This window comes from Egretta garzetta, unplaced genomic scaffold (assembly GCF_000687185.1).
Source record: "Egretta garzetta isolate BGI_Z169 unplaced genomic scaffold, ASM68718v1 scaffold367, whole genome shotgun sequence".
In the NCBI taxonomy this organism is placed as follows: Eukaryota; Metazoa; Chordata; class Aves; order Pelecaniformes; family Ardeidae; genus Egretta; species Egretta garzetta.
Window position 1 is genome coordinate 118719 of NW_009260192.1, and position 18662 is coordinate 137380.

At 36.7% G+C, this 18662-nt stretch overlaps 1 protein-coding gene across 1 annotated transcript in view; it reads right to left on the reverse strand.

The window, feature by feature from the left end:
* The window catches only part of LOC104129292 (ABI family member 3 binding protein), a 157668-nt gene that overhangs the window by 75783 nt on the left and 63223 nt on the right, over positions 1-18662 (reverse strand). Inside the window, exons 11-19 of the mRNA XM_035897581.1 lie at positions 13894-13974; positions 12469-12543; positions 8159-8224; positions 7562-7636; positions 6323-6391; positions 6123-6197; positions 4789-4854; positions 4339-4404; positions 3172-3246 (exon numbers count right to left, since the gene is read on the reverse strand). Coding sequence (XP_035753474.1) covers positions 3172-3246; positions 4339-4404; positions 4789-4854; positions 6123-6197; positions 6323-6391; positions 7562-7636; positions 8159-8224; positions 12469-12543; positions 13894-13974 — 648 coding nt within the window. The remainder of the gene's footprint in view (positions 1-3171; positions 3247-4338; positions 4405-4788; positions 4855-6122; positions 6198-6322; positions 6392-7561; positions 7637-8158; positions 8225-12468; positions 12544-13893; positions 13975-18662) is intronic.

The window sequence follows — 18662 nt, forward strand, 5'->3', positions numbered from 1 at the left end:
ATTCCTGGAATAGAAAATATTGTGGATCTTGAAGAAATGGGCTGTGTTTCATCAGAAGCTGAAAAGAGAATCTGAGTTTTAAAAGTTGCAGTGGCATCAAAGCTACTAAAATACCACAGTGCCTAGCTGGCAGAAGCTGTTCTGTGAAAGGAAATGATGATAAGAGTAAAAATGAAGACAGGGAATGGCCTGAGAGTCAGTTGTAGGATGACTGACAGAGGAACAACAAAGCTGATGTCTCCTATGGGATGGATACAACATGAGTTCAATCAGAGTGGTATTCTCATATCTATTACATTTCTAAGACACAGAATTTGTGTCCTTTCGAAGAGCGTAGGTAAAGAAAAGTTCGAATTAAGAAGTTAATCTACATAAATCTGCTTGCAGTAATATATGAGTATGTTCCTCAGTTATTCAGTCTGAGCAGAATGCTTTCTACTTGCCAATAAAAATAAATAGTTGACATGAAAATATTGAACAAGAAACCTGAGACACACATTTTGTTGAAAGATGCCTTCTGATCTTACTATGGTCCAGGGCAGTGATTAGAAAGTGGAAACTCTAATGCATGTGCTATTTACCTATTACTATACATCTGGTTACGAGGTAAAAAAGAGATGTTGATCAAAGGTGGTCTCTGGGAAGCTACCAAACCAGCTAACAAACCAAAAAAAGTCTTGAGATACTGAGGAAGACAGTCTTCACACAGGTGGTATCAAAACACGTTCCTGTCAACATATTCATATTTTGCCCAGGGACTGGATTTTCCCCACAACAGCCACAAAATTACTTTGATATATAGAGGATTATTGAGAAAGACCAACCTTCGGTGGAAAATGGCTTAAAAACATCTTTATGTTTTTATGACAATATTTTAATGAAAACACAATGACAAAAAAAAATCAGAATCTATCAGATCACTAGGACTACTGTTTCTATTAGAAAAATTACTCAGCTGGCATGAAAGAAATGTGGTTTATTTCTATGGGCAGTGGTATATGAAAAACTGAAGAGTAGGTGCTCTTGATGTTAAGAACACTCATGACTAATTAAAGTCGAAGGACATGTAACAAGAAATCTAAGTAGCCTGATTCTTTACATCAAGAGAGAATGTCATGGTAGTTCTGAGAGAACATGCTGCAGAGAGCAGTAAAGTCACACCTGACTAGCTGCTAAAAGTTTTCCATCTAATGAAGATAGCTCGATTTGACTGAAATGACCTTGGATAAAATAAGAGTTCTCAACTTGAAAAGGAAACAAAAATACTGCATTCACGTGGGATAACTGTCATTACCGCCCACGGAGTATTAACACAGCTGCATCATATTTGTGTTCAGTGTGAATTCGGTAATAGATAAGAGCTAAGACTTTTCTAAATTTATCTGTGATGAGAAAATAAGAGAACACTGACCAAAGTTTAACGAATAACACTAGGGAAAACATGAATAGTGTATATGTGTTGTAATAAGCTAATCTCCAGATGACAAAAACTGTTAGTGATCATTCATCCAATTCCACTTCACTGTTGTCAGATGTAACAGGTTTGAAAGGTTCTTGGATAGTTACTGTAATACAGAAATATGTAATTTTTTGTGTTAGGATTTTAGATCACATTGCCTCTCACAAGTACATTGCTAAGAAATTGACTTTTTCTGTAGCTATGCTTACTAGGTCGCACTTAACCAATACAGGAACAAATGGAAGAAGCTGTCCATTTAGTAAGTTTTAGAATTATTAAAATGAAAAATCAACAGCACTCAGCTGGAATGTATAACTTGAAAGCACCAAGAAAATACACAGCTGGTTCACACGAAAGACTTCACGGTCTAATACACCACTGCTTTGTATCTTGGGCAGCTACTCATCCCTGCACACAGTGGATAACGAACCAAACTGATTTCAGAGCACTTCAGCCACCTATTCTACTAATTCTACATCAACAAAATAAGAGTACAAAAATGCAGATGAGTGGAAACTCCAGGCCTGAATTAATTTTACATCATTTGAGATTTATATTCTACTTTAAAAATCCTGATCAGAGAAACAGCCTTACTATTCTTGAAGTATTTTACAGTTTATACCATTCAGCAATTTTGAATTTGTGCACTTAAAATTAAAGACCAAATCCATCTTGAGACTCCTAATATTGTGACTGCACATTTAGAAGATGTGTAGCGTCTACAGTCCTATGTTTCCATGCAATCTGTGTGTGTTCAACAATTCTACAAAGAAAGATATTTCAATCAGGTGATAAGATATGCACCTTTGACACACAAGCACTGTGCAGAACTTATGGAAGTGCATTCAAAAAGATTAATGCTCATCACCCTTACAACACTGAACACCACTTGCAAGCATGCCAAGAGGAGATGAAGAAGTAGCTTCAACTAATTTTTCACCCAGAAGCCAACTTTGTATGTGCTCGCTTTGTCGTCTCAGCATAGTATAATGCAGAATCAAGACAACTGATTTTAAAGTTGGTCCCCAGAAAGGGAATGTTTGACACAATGATGCAATAAAATATCACTTGTTTAGATCACCCTAGCATGAAGAGAAACACAGAGGAAAACCTCACATCAACCCTCTACTTTTTTTTATGACCACATTCTGGGAAAAATCTCATGCTCAAATACAAATGCACATATTCTGCCTAAAAACTATGTTCTCCATAAATACATGGGGAGAAATAATAAATTATTAGCAGAAATAACCATAAAAATAATTTTTAATACTAAAATACTGTATTGCATCAGTCTTTTGAATATGAGACTACATAAAAAAGTTATAAGAGGAAACAAATGTTCAACCAACAAATCTATCTAAAAAGTGCCTGCTAGCAAAAGACAGAACATTCCTTCCCCAAAGGATAAGTGTTACACCGACAACCCAAACCATCAAAGCTCGACAATTTCTTCTCATCTGCTAAATTCTGCCCCACTCCACCCCCCACAATCCTTCAATAAATATGATACTACTCAGATCATAGCAAGATCACTTACTTGAGGCTAGAACTGTTGGATATTGGCAATTATTACAAGTAACATGGAGCCTTAATGAACAAAGACCACTGTAGGCAACATTAAAATGCCAGGACAAATAACAAGCATTAGAATAGTACTACTTAAATATCAAGAAAAATAAAGAATTGGAAATAAAACAAATGCCATTTACCAGTCTCTTGCTCTGACATTTTTGCAGATGTAGATGTTTGGGGAGTGGAAGTAACATGAAGAAAATCATGTGAGGCTGGAAAAAAATTATCGCTTATTATTTAAAAGATATATGAACCATCACACCATGGCATCATCTGCAACCATGGACTTGATTGTTTAGTGTCTGAAAAATAAGGAACTGAAGAAACATAAAAATATATTCTGCACAATAAGCAAAATTTAAAAAAGAAAGAGGTTAATATGTAAGGATGTGTAAAACCACATAAATATGATGCAAAAAATGAAATGGAATGTCACACATAGAATGGAATAAAATTCCCATGAATTTAGTAGGAATGTAAGACTGAAAAAGCCAAAGAACACTGGGCAAAGGGAGGCAAAGAGAAAGCAAGTTTACAAAATGATGATACTGAAAAAAATCCAATTAAAAAAATTGGCAAAAATAAAGGAATGTAAAAAGTTATCCATACAACATCACTAGACAAGGTGAGAGAAAGAAATATCCTTAGGCCAGCCAAATTTATGTATTTTGTTATAGTTACAAGTATCTGATTTCTCCACTGTAAAAACAAGAAAGCTAAATCCTTTAAGTAAAGCAAGAAATGTAACTTCCCTGGAGAAGACCCTGAAGCGCATGATAAATCTCAGCTGATATGAGAGCAAGACTGTTACAGACAAAAGTGCTGCAATAACATGGCAAGACACTTAATATGTTTCAGCACACTTTTAACTTGCACTCGACTTCAGGTCTTTAGGCTTGCCACCCTGCTCATGCACTGCTTTGTTATCTACAAAAAAGCCTGCCAGGCCACAGGACCAGTCTTGTACACCTGCCAGTGTGAACTCTCTAAAGAGCATCTCCACTTGGAAGGAAGACCCACTACCAAACCACAGAGAAGCAGGGGAATCGCAGCTGAAGGCAAGGCATGTTCTCTATGCAAGATGTCATTCAGCCCCCACAGAAAATGCTCATCAGCAATGGAAAAAGCATGGGATCATACAACAGAACTGCAAGTGTGGCGAGCGTTTTGGCAAGCTGAGCTGCACCAACGAGTCTTCATACACTCTCTGTGGAAGATGACAAGGAGGCCAGGAGGTTTGGGGTGGGAGGCGTGACGTGGAGTGAGAGGAGAAAATGAAAAAAGAAGATTTTGTTGCTAGTTACCCATCACGGTTTGCTGGGTCGACAGGGAAGGAGGAGTGGTGGACTTCCGCCTTGGTCTTCGAGTAGCTAAGATCAAACAGAAAAACGACCTTCAGGTCTGCAGGCGGGCTGCTGTCGCTTGGGTGGTGTCAGGACAGAGCTATAAACAAGGAGATGTGGCCCTGCTTGGGGCAGGCTACCATGTCACAGCATCACTCCCCGTAGCAGCATGATGCTATCTTTCAACTGGCAGAGGTAGCCCAAGGTAGCAGAGTAAGCCTAGAAGTGGAACCCCAACAAAGGCAGCAGAAAGCCTTCAAATGGAGCAATGTCTAATAAGGAGCCATAAGGGACAGCAACTGCATCGTGGACCCACTTTCCAGGACATGAAAACATCCAAACAGGCTCATCGCTGCAGAGAAAAGCACTGCCAAAGTAACCAACATAGGAAGGGAATGACTGGCTATTTACCCATCACAGTCCTTGTGGTTTCCAGTGAAGCAGACGAGGTGGATTCCAGGTCCGGTCTCTGGCTTGCTACAGTCAGACACAGAAATGATCTTGAGATATCCACACAGTCTTGCCACAGCAAATACAAGCAGCACCGGTTCACAACACCCCAAAGGTCTGTATTTAGGGCCCTTCTCCTGGCAGTATGTCCTGACTCAGTGACCAAATCAGCAGACAACCATCTTGCTGCGGTTGCAACTAACACAATAGTAGCTAAATGGCTCTCCATCAGCAGAAAAATGGCTAAATGACTACTTCACCAAAGCACTCCTTACATTTCCTTGAAAGATGCCAACAGTCTCTGCAGAGCAAACATAGGAGCCAGGAGACACACCTCTGGATTCAGAATTCAACATCTGATCTCACTTTTCCCTAGAATCAACCAAATCCTTCATTCTAGCAGTCAGAAATCTCAGGCCCTGGCCCTAATAAAGCGCAGTGACTCTGTACAGAAATGCCTGCAAACAAGTGACCAAAGGCAATTTCCTTGCAGAATTCTAGCACATCTTTCAACCACTTACGTTTCTACAGTCCATCATCCCATTTTACACTGAAAAACAAGTAACTTCACTAAAGTGACTTCCTCATACGCTCTTATCCTAATTTTGCACATTGAAAATGCACAACCTAATACATAAACCAGTGTAAAATCTAGTCTATGTGTACTCATTTGCACTGCGAGTCTTTGCTATACCGTGGGCTTGACTCCAGACGTAAGGGAAGCAAGACTGTTGGTGATACTTTTCAAAATGCATGAAGTTGGTGGTAATGAGGAAATGGTGCCTAGTGATTTATCTGGGAGTTTTTGATTTTCCCTTCTATGTGAACCTTTTCTAGCAATATTCAATACTTCGCTAAGCAAATCAGTAACTGGCATTTTCCCATGGTTAAAAACTCATGGAGTATTCTTAAGAACAGCAGCTAAAGTTTTTTCTGCCTATGAAGAAGCTTTTGCATCCAATGTACAAAAGGACCAAATTTGACATGTTAGCACTTATATAACCATTCCCAATAACGAGCCTCCATATATATACAATCCTTCACAAAAAGATGGACAACAACTCCACAGGAAAATCTAGCTAGTCATTTACAAACATAGGAAAACTTAATTTTATCATTCATTTCATTGCAAACTTCTCAAACATTGCAGCAGATGATACCACTGGTCTCTCTGTCTCCTGTTAGACTTTCATACACAGCAAGTCAGAATAAACGCTCTGTTTAGCAAAGCTTTGCTGTGTTTTTTGAGAGACTGCCTAGATATCAGAAGAACTACAATGGAGGGTTATCATTACCAGCTGAGATTGGTGGCATTTCTGGCATGCCAGATGTTGTGGAACTTGAAGAAGGAGGCCTCCTTTCACCTAAATCTGAAAAGATAATCTTGTGTTAAAAGGCTTAATTGCCTTAGAGCTACTATGGATAGCACAGGACTCAGCAGACAAACAAACCAAACAAAAGCATATGCTTCTGAAATAATATTACTATAATTTACCAGTGTCTGGTATTTCTGAATCTGTAAAAATTTGGGAAGAAGGAGTAACATGAAGGAAGTCTTGTGAAGCTGGAAAATAAAAACAAAAATCATGCTGTATTGTTTTGAAGTGACAAGAACCATCGTGCAATAGCATCATATTCTTTTATGAGCTGCGGAAAGTTCTAGGTAGTATTTAACACATTATGTTCCACAAAAAGGTAGACTCTGAAATGTACTACCATTTCCAAAATTATGCATTAATGCACAGATACATAATGCAACTAATGACCAAATTGTTTGCAGAATCACACAAAAAGAAGTTGAACTATAGAGTTAAAAAGGAGAAATACAAGGCCGCTCAAAAAAGGAGAACAAATTATGAATAAAATTGCGACTGCATGGAATTTTTGCCTAGAATACTAAGGATCAAGAAGGTACTGAAACTGGAGAAGGAAAAAGGATGACAAAGTAGGAACGGTACCAAATGAAACATATAAACTGTCTTTTGTCAGAAATGTGAACGGCTGAGAGTTGCAATCAATCTCCCCTTTACTAATGGATTTACTTAAAAAATTAATTTCTTCCAAAAACATATGCATCAGGCATTACACTACTGGCATGCTAATAAAGTGAAATCTTTCCAACTGGCTCTCATCTTATTATTTTTTTTCTTCTTTTGGATAACTGTCAGTGGCCCCAGGTAAAGAACAAGCTCTTACAAACTCGTCTATTAAAAAAAACCAAAAACACCCACATCATAGACATATTCTAAGGACCAACTAGCCAGTGCCTGAATCTTCAATGACGTGTTTTTGTAGTGCCGGTTTTGAAGTCTGGGCACTTAGAAGTATGTCTATGTTAATACAAAAAGACTAAAAGAAGAACCACGTTTTCAAAAGGTGTTGGAATTTCTGAAATTTCCATTCATTTCTGAGGACTGAGTACTCAGTAAATAAGGATATTCCACTTACAAAACTCAGGTGTGGACAGACCTATTTAAATTTAGTATTTACTTTAAGCCCAGTTTAATCTTAAAGCTGAGAATTACATGCTGTAGCCAAATACGGAAAAACCTCCAAACTACAAGTTCAATATTTCATATAAAATGTCATAAAGAAACCTGCTATTTGATACAGCACTTTCATACCCGCTGTTATTCTTCATTTATGTCAAACTGAACAAACTATTTAATGAGACGCACTATGTCTCTGAAAATTCCTAACTGTCAAGAAGATTAATCTTATGAGATATCATTACCAGATCTGGTTGGTTGCACTTCTGTGGTACCAGATGTTTTGGATCCTGAAGAAACAGGCTGTGTTTCTTCAAAAGCTGAAAAAAGAATCTGAGCTTAAAATGCTGAGAGACCTGTCACTTAATGGATTAGCATCAAATAGCTTAGTGAAGGCTGTGCGATTCCAGACGATGCTAACGCAAAGCTAAGCAAGATGGCAGATGGCCTGAAAGTGAGACATGAGAGAACTGTGTCATTACAACAGGAGATGATGGCTTGCAATACGGTCTTCTGGCCTTGAAATTTGAGTTCCACATGCCTGAAAGAATTCTTATCAGCAAGGAATTTTATCTTATTACATTTTTCTGGGATAGAAGCTGCAGCTATATAAAAAGAAATAAGCTAATGATGAGGTATGACAATGCTGTCTTTAAGCAGTTTTTAAGCCAGTAAAAGAAGTATGTTTTTCAGCTGGTTACAGAGACATAAGAACGGTGAATAAGCAGCTCTCTGTGAGTGTTGGTAGCCAAGACTATAAAGCAGATCCTAAAATTACCATTTGCAGATCTATGTGATGCTAAGATAATAGAAAAAAACCATGGAAATAATCTGCTGATTACCCATCTCTGTCTCTTCGGTTTCTGCAGGAGGTAGAGATACAGATTTCAAGGCTGGACTCTGAGTAGCTAAGAGCAAACATGAAAAAAAAGATTTATGATACTGAGACAGACACTCTCCTCACAAGTGGTACAAAATCTAATTTTAACTGTAACTAGCAAGTTTTGTTTGCTTTGAAGGTCTCTCTTCTCAATTAATTTTTACCCCATTCAAACTTTGGCATACACTACCTAAGATAATCAGGCTGAATCCATATTACTTAAGAGGTTTTTCTTCACAGCAAAGCAGCTACAACCCAAACACAATATATTTGATCTTCACAGCACTCGCAGGTCTGTATAAATTGTTTACTATTACATCATGTATAACTATTTTAAGAGGAGACATAATGGGAAAAGATAAAAAAAGAGTAGTACAATGAAGTCAGTGATACTTCACTGAATATTTCACTATCATGGAAGTTTGTAAACAGCACCCTTTATCTGTTATGCTGTAATTAAGACTATTACAAAGATCTTACAGTTATTTCACCTTGAAGTATGGGTAACCTGAAGTCTGCTTTAATAAAAACAGGGAATCAAGGTAGAATTGGGCATTCTTGCCTAAAGGCCATTACGAACAAGTTTCCACCATGTGTAGGTTTTGCACTACTATCCTGCTTCTAAGAAACAGATCCTATTCAAGCGTGTCTACGGGCCAGTAAGTACCATTCTTTCCAGTAAACTTACTTGCACCAATCACTTACGCCCGCTTAGTTTATAATATATTTGAAAGAGAAAATTTCCATCTGTATTTTTAATTGGTCTTTATCAAGATGAGTTTTTTTAAAAGCAGTTATACCAGAATTTTAAAATTCGACTTCTCTGAATGCTTGAGATTGAGAAAAACATTTATTTTTAATGTAGGCAATATGAATATAAGTCAAAAAGTAAGGAAACTTCTATTTCAAATATTTGATCTGCTTTCCCATTTACTTTTAATCCAGTTTATCACATTAACAAATATGAACCCAAGTTACCATCCTGATATAGTTGGACTCAGCAGTTGGACCAGATGATCATTGTAGGTCCCTTCCAACTGGAACTACTCTAGTATATATTTATAGAGAAGAAAATAATACTAACAAAAGCAGTATGATTCACAGCTTTTGGCAAAAGCTTCCATTGTTCCATTTACATACAGTAAGAACTACGAGAGATCTCCCAAAGGCATCAGAACATTGAAGGCATGTTAACAAAGCTATCTTTTCAGAAAGGTCTGAATGCAAAATATACCGACCACACAGAAAGTTTATAAAACAAAGGACATGTCTCCCTCTGGTACAATTGAGATAGAAAAATAAAGAAAAAAAATCTTTAGGGGAACTAGGGCAGAATACAGGTCACACACTCTTCAGCTTCAGAAATTAAATTTTGCTTTCTTTGCTGATTTTATGACAGCAGGTGATCAAAGCATGCAGAGGCACAGGGCAGAGAAATCTCCTCTGTAAGACCCCCACCTCGCTCTCATAAATATCTTTGACTTCATGGGGAGCACAGATGCTCCAGCTGATCTGATGGCTGGGCCCAGCCTCACGTAATTAAATCCCACTTTGCTAATTGGAACTATTTGGCAGGAATGGAAGACATGAGAACAAAATCAGAATAAACACTTGAATGAAACATGTATTTTGCCTTGACTGTTGTTATCATTTTACCTTTACCACTGAGACAAACATAGGATTAAATTATTATTCCCCAGCAGAAAGGAAAAATACTTCCCATCCCTAATAATTTTCAGATTTTCAGCTACATTTATAGCAAATAAGTTCTTAAATCACTGAATGTCTGTCTCTCTCTCCAATGCTGCCTCTAACTGGATTTAACCAAACTTTTTTCACTCCAGTGAAAACAAAGACATATCCCCACCCCCTCAAACATATCTGGAAGAGAGCTGTCAAAAGTTGTAGCAAATTAAGAGCAAATTGTGAAGACCATTTTCATGTTCTTGAGAATTTGGTTCAAATATGCAGTTCAAGAAGTAAGACCTGTTCCTGGAAATTATTTTAAAATTTGGCAGACTGCATTAAGTAAAAGTATGCCATCTAAATAAACCATCACTATTGTATGATAACTTCTTGACTAATGCTTAGTGAAGTATAAATCCATACTGATTCAAGGTCACTCCAGTTAACTAGTGTAATAGCTGTTTATATAGGTAGCAGCAACAAGCAGTTGTTTCGGTAGAATGAGATATTTATGACTAATACAATGACACAGCACAGAGAAACAGAGGCCTGTTATGAAAGTAGATGTCTTGAGAATGGGAGACACAGGATATGGTGTAGAGGAGTGCAGGCGTGTGATAAGAAGTGATGGGGACCAGGCTTGGCACTGGAGAACCCATGCCATGAACAGCTCAGTGATGGTCACTTATAAAAACTGCACATCTGGAGCTAGAAAAAATTTACTTTAGAGGTAACAAGAAAAACACAGAAATAGTATCTAACATACACAAATGGCAGCATGTATGGTAAATGTAGATGTAAGGTGTCTCTCAGCAGAAGAAAGAGAGAGGAGGAGGAAATCATCAACATGAACTTCATATTCCTCTCAGCACAGGACTCCAGATGCTCTGTCACTTGCTGAAACATCCCCACTCATGACCAACACAGGCATGAAATCACCAAGCTTAGGACCCAGAAGTGTAGTGGAAGGGTGAGCAAAACACCAGGAAAAAGGGTAGAAATTAAAAAGTTTGTGCATTATTACTTTAACTATGTTACTGCTATTATTGAGGCTTTTTCTGTAAGTACCTGCATTAACATTCTTTGTTTTACTGTAAGAGTTAAATGTAGGTTAACGATGAGTTTTGCATTAGCTGGAATGTTAGGATTTTCATTACACTAAACTAACACTAAATTCTTGGCTCTATATACATATACATGTATATGCATATATGTAGATACATATGTCTATACACATATACATATATATGTATATACATATATGTAAATGCCTGTGTGTATATATATAAAAAATATAACTTTAAAAAAAAGAAAGAAAAGGTGTGTTTCCTCTTTGCCCATAAGAAGATTTTGACCATAACATTTTGACCCTAACACAGGTAAAACTATTTCGAAAATGTGAGCAGTGCCATACTTTCTCAAACATCAGGCCTTTCCAAAGAGTCGTGAAGCTCATCACCAAACAACTAACGAATCCAAAAGTAGCCAAACACTTAAGAATATTTAAACCACAACATTACCTACAAATTATGGCACTCTTTTAACCAAATATACAAGTATTTGTCAAACTTCATGAAAACAAATAGAATTGATGTTGGCTGGAACAGTACTCCAACTCTGAAGTATTCTCAGAAGCTTATGAGGTACTTCCAAGAAAATTACAAAACTAAGAGCAGAGATTTCAGCTAAGTATAAATTGCCATCATCATTCTATAGATAAAATTTAGCCCATAGAGCCTCATGAGTTTTTGTTTGTTTGGTTTTTAAAATGAAGCATTAATCTGGAGCACCCTGCCAATAAAGCAAAACCAGACTTAGAATGTGTGCTAATTTTGGCTGGGTAGAGTTAATTTCCTTCACAATAGCCAGTATAGGTTTATGGTTTGGGGTTTGTGCTAGAAACAGTGTTGATAACACAGGGTTGTTTTCGCTATTGCTGAGCAGGGCTTACACAGAGTCAAGGCCTTTTCTGCCTCTCACACCACCCCACCAGCGAGCAGGCTGGGGGGGGCACAAGACGTTGGGAGGGGACACAGCCGGGACAGCTGGCCCCAGCCGACCAAGGGGATATCTCACACCATATGACGTCATGCTCAGCATATAAAGCTGGGGGAAGAAGAGGGAGAGGTGGGGGACATCAGAGTTATGGCATTTTGTTTTCCTGAGTCACCGTTCCACGTGATGGGGCCCTGCTTTCTTGGAGATGGCTGAACACCTGCCTGCCCATGGGAAGCAGTGAATGAATTCCTTGTTTTGCTTTGCTTGCGTGCGCGGCTTTTGCTTTGCCTATTAAATTGTCTCTATCTCAACCCACGAGTTTTCTCACTTTCACTCTTCTGATTCTCTCCCTCATCCCACCAGGGAAGAGTGAGGAAGTGGCTGTGTGGTGCTTAGTTGCTGGCTGGGGTTAAACCAGAAAGAAGAAATTTGCAAATTTTGTGAAGAAAAATCTAATGGCTACCATATTTTACATACAGAATGATATTATTGCAGCTGAAGGATTAAAACCTACCAGCCCCAGTAACAACAAAAGAATTAGATAATTTTCTACTGAAATTTACTCAAATTTACAAAGAAAGTAATTACCAAGTTCTGTCAATGGAGTTTTTGAAGCATCAGAGATTCTGGATCCGGAAGGAAGTGGCTGTATTTCGTTAGAAACTATGATAAAAGAAATATTCAAGGATTTACTTGATTAAGAACGTTACAAGACACAATATGGAACTGTATTTTGGCTTATAAGCCACTCACTCCTGAAATCAATGACATTTAATAAAAGAGAAAAAAAGTAGTTCCAACCTAGAAAAAAACCCCCGCATAACTTTGTCACTTACAAAAGTGAGTGGAATATGAATGAAGTCACCTTTTCCCTAATCATAATATCCATCAATCCAAATCATACGGTCCATCAAAGGAATTTGATAATGAACATGCATCAGTAACTATGACCACCTAGTTTGAAATTAAGCAGTGACACATTTTGATTTAATTTCATATTTTAATCTTTAAAAGCATGGCAAAAAACATGCAAGGTTGATTATGCTTAAAAAAAAGTGATTAAAAGTTAGAATGAAAATTAGGTTGAAGGTTTAGCTTCAGGGGATTGTGAAAATCTGCAACTGTAAATGAAAAAAGACAGGAGAAAGTATGACATTAACATGAATCAATAGGATTATGTAAAAATATGTTTATTGAGAAGCATTAGCAGTCCTCTTCATGGGAAGAGCTGTATTTCAGTCATGCAAAAGCTGATGATCCTCTCCTTTATCATATATCATCCTGTATATGCCGTCTGTGCTTTAGAAAAACCTAAGCACAGTTTAAAACCAAACAAAAAACAACCTCAAGTTTAAATTTGTGTTCATAATTTTGCATGGTTTGGGGTTTAAAATACCAGCAACAAAAATGACATGGGAGAATTTAGAACTCTGAATGCAAGAAGTTAATTAGATGCTGCTCCAAATGACAAAACTAACACTACTACTTAGATCAGAAAACTCTCATTCTAACACAGCTCTATGAAATAAACAGTAGAGCTCTTTTTTCCTCCAGGAGAAATACAATTATATCATGTCACATGCAATACAAAATTTTCCTTCTGCATCACTGTTGATGCTATTTCAATGAACCTGTCATCAGAAGAAAATCAAGGAGGTAATTATTTCAATTCTATCACTGAGGTTAATTTTACTCATGGAAATTTTATGTGATGTCAATCATGCAGGTCACACAGACAGAAAACATTACTTTGAAAAATAACATTGAACAACTCAGTCAAATCTGCTAGCAATAATCACGTGTCTAACAGCCACAGTTCAGCTGCAGCTAGATGCATCCTGCTCCACATTTCTTGTGTGAATTGCTGGAAACACAAAGGGAACGAGAAATTTTTAATTAGGACTTCCTCTGGAGTCAATACAAAGGGGATGCAGCAAGTAGGAGAAAAATTCTGCTGGAGATGAAAAAAGCATTTAATGTACAAAGAAGGTAAAAAGCAGCAAAATCAGTTACCCAGTATGTTTTGAGTTTGCACCAATTCAGGTTTAGGCGTTGATTTAAATTCCTCAGGTCCATGTTTTTTCTCAGCCTGAGCTAGAAGAAAGAAGCTTTAATTCAGAATCCCTCTGAGCTTTTCTTTACCTACTGTCCAAAGCCCACTGCTTTTCTTACCACCATTTTATGCCACCTGATTAGAATAATTCCTGCAGCAGCTTGACTTCATCATGATTAATATATATTTATTTTTCAGATGTGAAGTCTATATGATGTTTTGGATTTATTTTGTTGCAGTTTTACATAAGCAAAGCAAAATATAAGTCACAAAGAGCAAAGCTAAGATCAGAAGCTCACACTGTATTGCTGTTATAGACTCCCAAAATGATTATGATATACATTATAAACAAGATCCATTACATCCCAAAGTGAATTTACAAATATTTTCCCTGCTATTCTGGACTTTTCTTAACCCTTCTAATATAAAAATTATCAGGAAAAGAATAAAGATTCACCTACAATACCTTAGCACTTTCATTTTTCTAGTAATGATATCATAGGCTTTTGATTTTCAGTCGTTCTTCCAATTCTATATCTTCAGAGTAAAGCATGGGCAGTTTATTAAACAGCCATTATATGTACCTAAACTGAGTTGCTGACCATATTTTAAATAAACTAGTGCATAATTATACTCTTCCAGCTGTTTCACATAGCATTTCATTCCTATTGTACGTAAGTCAAGATCACTTCTTTTGTCTCCATCTTGCTGGATGTCCCATAGCATTTAATCAGTCATACAGTACACACAACTGGTAATCTCAGATTATAAAATGACAAAGCTTATTGATATGGGATGTTACCACAGGATGTCTCAGCCTTGAATATGTTAGAGCGTTAATTCCTTCCACAGAGCAAACTGCACAGTATTTAGCACATGTTGGTATTTAAATGAGATCTTTAATATTGGTGATCAGCATCGATATAGTACTAAGTTTTAGTATTCATTCAGTTTAACAAAAGGTCACTTTTTGAGATACCATAGAGTTACTTTTGTTTGTCCAGTATGCTCTCCATGCTTTTTCCACAATCTACTGAGCATGCTTCAAGCAAGAACTGATCATGTAGGTTTATAATCTTCTTATTTCACTTCCCAATGAAAACATGCTGTTTTCCAGATTCTAAAGAGCTATAGATGCTACTACAGTTACAGCCATTATATATTTTCTGTTTGGGAGTGTGGTGCTTTTCAGTGCCACAAAAGCTGGAATCTCCACAGACGCTGCCTTATTAGGACTCAAGTCAGCTTTTACTAAGTCAGTTACAGTGCTGTTACTGTCATCAGTGGAAGGAGGATTTTGTTCTACGGAGAGGTTAAAGCAATTTATTTCTATGAAGTTTGTAGGAGAAAATTCACCCATAAGAGACCCAGAAACAACAACTATCAAACCCATACCTCAAAAGTACCTCAGAAGTACTTCAAAAGCTAACATTTCTTATTGGTGAAATGTAATCATGAAAACACCCACCAAATGGAAACACAGAAATTTAGAACACATTATGCTTTGGGTTTTTTTAGAGGTCAGTTTGTTTACACTCATATGAAGCATGACTCTTTTCAGCTAAGTTAGATGAGCAATCTGAACAAGAAAAAGCATGCCTAGAATTGGGACAAAAGAAACAGGATCTCCTCTGTTTTGCACAGAACGTTGTAGGGATGAGAAAAAATGTAGTAGCAGTTTGAGGTATATTAGACAGCATTTTGAAGATTGAAGGAAAAAAAAGGCATTATGAATTTGTGCTGTTGTGTTAAGAATAAATTAGTCCTAAGTGGAAAATATTGTAACAAGCCTGGCAAAAACAAAGCATGAAAGAGCTTACTAACAAGTGTTTCCATGGAAGTGCATGCCAGGGGAGGGGAGGTCTGAAATTAAGAAAATGATAGAATGCCTGGCTGACAAATACACCAAAAAACGTTACCGAGCCATGTCACATCACAAAACACACCCTTTGACAAAGACCCAGTGGAATACAAGAGTGGCCCAGCTCATGGGGCCTTTCAGATAGTCCGCTTGCTGAAATACTTCAAGCTCCTTTCTTCCTTTCTTGCACAACTGATGACACAACGGCTGCTACAGCACACAGCTCCTTTTAAATCAGCATTCTGTGGCCACTTCTGGCACCAGTCCTTAAACCTTTCACAGCAAATCATTATTATGCCTTACTCAAAGATTCCAGTATGATCTTCAAAAAGGGAAGTGTGACTGAAATATAATGAAGTAGATCCTACTGCTAAACTCAATTAATTGTGCCTATTTATTACCCCGTCTCTCAAATGCAACCCTTGCAAAAGGCCAGTGCTCAGATCTCTCGCTGAAGTTACTTGTGTAAGTCTGGCTCAAGTTGCTTAAGCATTCAAGTTATTTTTGCACATGCAATGGCTAGACAGAAATTATACTTGAAGAACTTATTTTTTGTTTTAAATTATTCACTTTCATTTCCCTGTTTTCTGCCCCTCTCTATTTTTTTCTTTTTAACCACAATGAATACATCCTTTAATGTAAATAGTGTGACGTACTCACACTTAAACATGAGACAGTGGTGCTGTAATCAACAAAGAATGGCTGAAAGGAATGGTCACCACAGAAAAAGTGTCATGGAAGCAAAACCACACAGGAAGCACAAAGTGGAAGATGAAAATGATTCTAAGTATTTCAGTAAATAAATAACGGTGTGATAGCAATAAAAACATGTTTAGTTTTAACAAATGGTTATATATAAATTGTCACTAAAAAGACAGTACTTGCCAATTATTATCACGTATAATGAAACACACTATCTAACTTCATAAACTTGTAATTCTGCACTATGTGTAGAGATGACAATATTTATGGTTAGAATTACTACATGCCAGGTACATAAACGTAATTACAGAACACAAAGGAAAGGATTTTCTCCTCCCAAGGTGATATATCAATCTGGTGTCAGATTTCATGCTGTTTACCTGATTAACAAGGAATGATGTATTTTGATAAGATGATTGCAAGCCTGAGAACTAGGATTTTGCAAGAGACACAATAACATAAATTTATGCAATCAGTACTCACTTTCACAAAATGGCAAAATTCTATAAAACATATTTGTAGATTGCCTGTTCTGCAGTTACTTAGACAAGGTAAATAATTTAGTAAAATAACTACAGAATTAAGTCAACAAGAGACCTCAAACTGTAAAAGAAAAAAAAAATTGAAAAAAAATGAAAAAAAATGTTTACAGTTTTTTAAAAAGTATTCACACATTTCTAATTAAAAGCAAGTTGTTTATTGCCCATACACTAAACTTGTAAAGTTCAGAGCGCCCTGTGATAATAAATTCCCGTGGAGGAGCATCTTTATTTTCCTCTTAATATGCAGGATGGACAGAAAAGAGCTATCCATATGAAAATTTTGCAGAAAAGAAATCATGATTAAAACTAGAGTTTGGCAAATACACTTACCTATTGAGTGGAAAATAAAATTCTGCAAACATTTTCAGAGGAAAAATTGATGGATTGTTTAATCTAAAAGATGGTCATCAATGATTACATGATTTTGCTGCATTACTTCATCCTACAATTCCTTTATTCCCTACATATTTTTTAGGAGGGGGTTTTATGATTGTTCATTTGTTTGTTTGTTTTAATTAAAGACTGAGTTGGTCTGATGATATAAAGTATGATATCTTTGATATACTTAAGGAATAAAGTAAATGCAGTCATATTTAAGGGCAGTATCTGTGTGAATTGTGTGATGTCAAAGCAATAACACGCTACGCTATTTCAGCCAGCCAGGAAATACTTTATAGGTGGAATGGAGTAATGCCAGCAAGATCACATAATATGGCTAAACTAAACCAAAGCAAACCTTCACTTTATTCTTTCCTCAAATTCTTTTTTCATTTTAAAGCCTTGCCCTTGTTCAAGCCTCCTTTCTCCCCTTTCCACAAAGAAGTTAGCAAAAGCCTCTGGTGACAGCAGAATCAAGACTTCAGTCTCAGTTATAGGATAAAAGCCAGACTACAGAAAACGAAGACAGGCGTTATACCTACTTAAACAATTCTGGAATGTGGGTCGACAAAGTGGGTGGAAAGTCACTCATCATTTGACCCTGAAGAATTTGGTTCTCTCCAATCTTTTTGCCTTCGGATCACAAATGTTAAAATATAGGGCTAGACTTGTTATGCAACTTGATAAAGTAGTCTATTTATTTTACATTAACTTGTTTCCTAAGCAAATAAAGGCAGTAAATCTTTTGAGTTTTACAATTTCACTTCATGCTTTTGAACAGTTTAAGAAATTAGCATCCAAATATGTCCTTTTAAATAAGCAGTATTTTTCAGCCTCAAGTAGATGATAAGAAATTTCAGTCTTCCAAATATATAAGTTAACATATATTTCACAGACACATAACCTTGAATAAGAGTCTAAGATCAAATTTTATATACCTTTCCCATATATGTTAACAGCTCCCATTTACTTCAATAGGACCAGTAAGTCCACAAAGCGAGTGTGGTCAAGATTAATGTGTTCAAAACTGAACTTAAATAGAACATCATGCTGTCATCCTCTGCACCTCTGAAATAAAGCTTGTTTACTGTGACTGTTCCATCTTAATCTCAAGCATGAATTTTGTGCAATCATGCTCTTATCCCTAATTTTCTTCTTCATATATCTAATGAAAGTCAGAAGTTCAAGGTGCATCAGAAGAAAATTTGTTTTGCCATTTTTCACAATTTCAAAGTATCCAGCACAC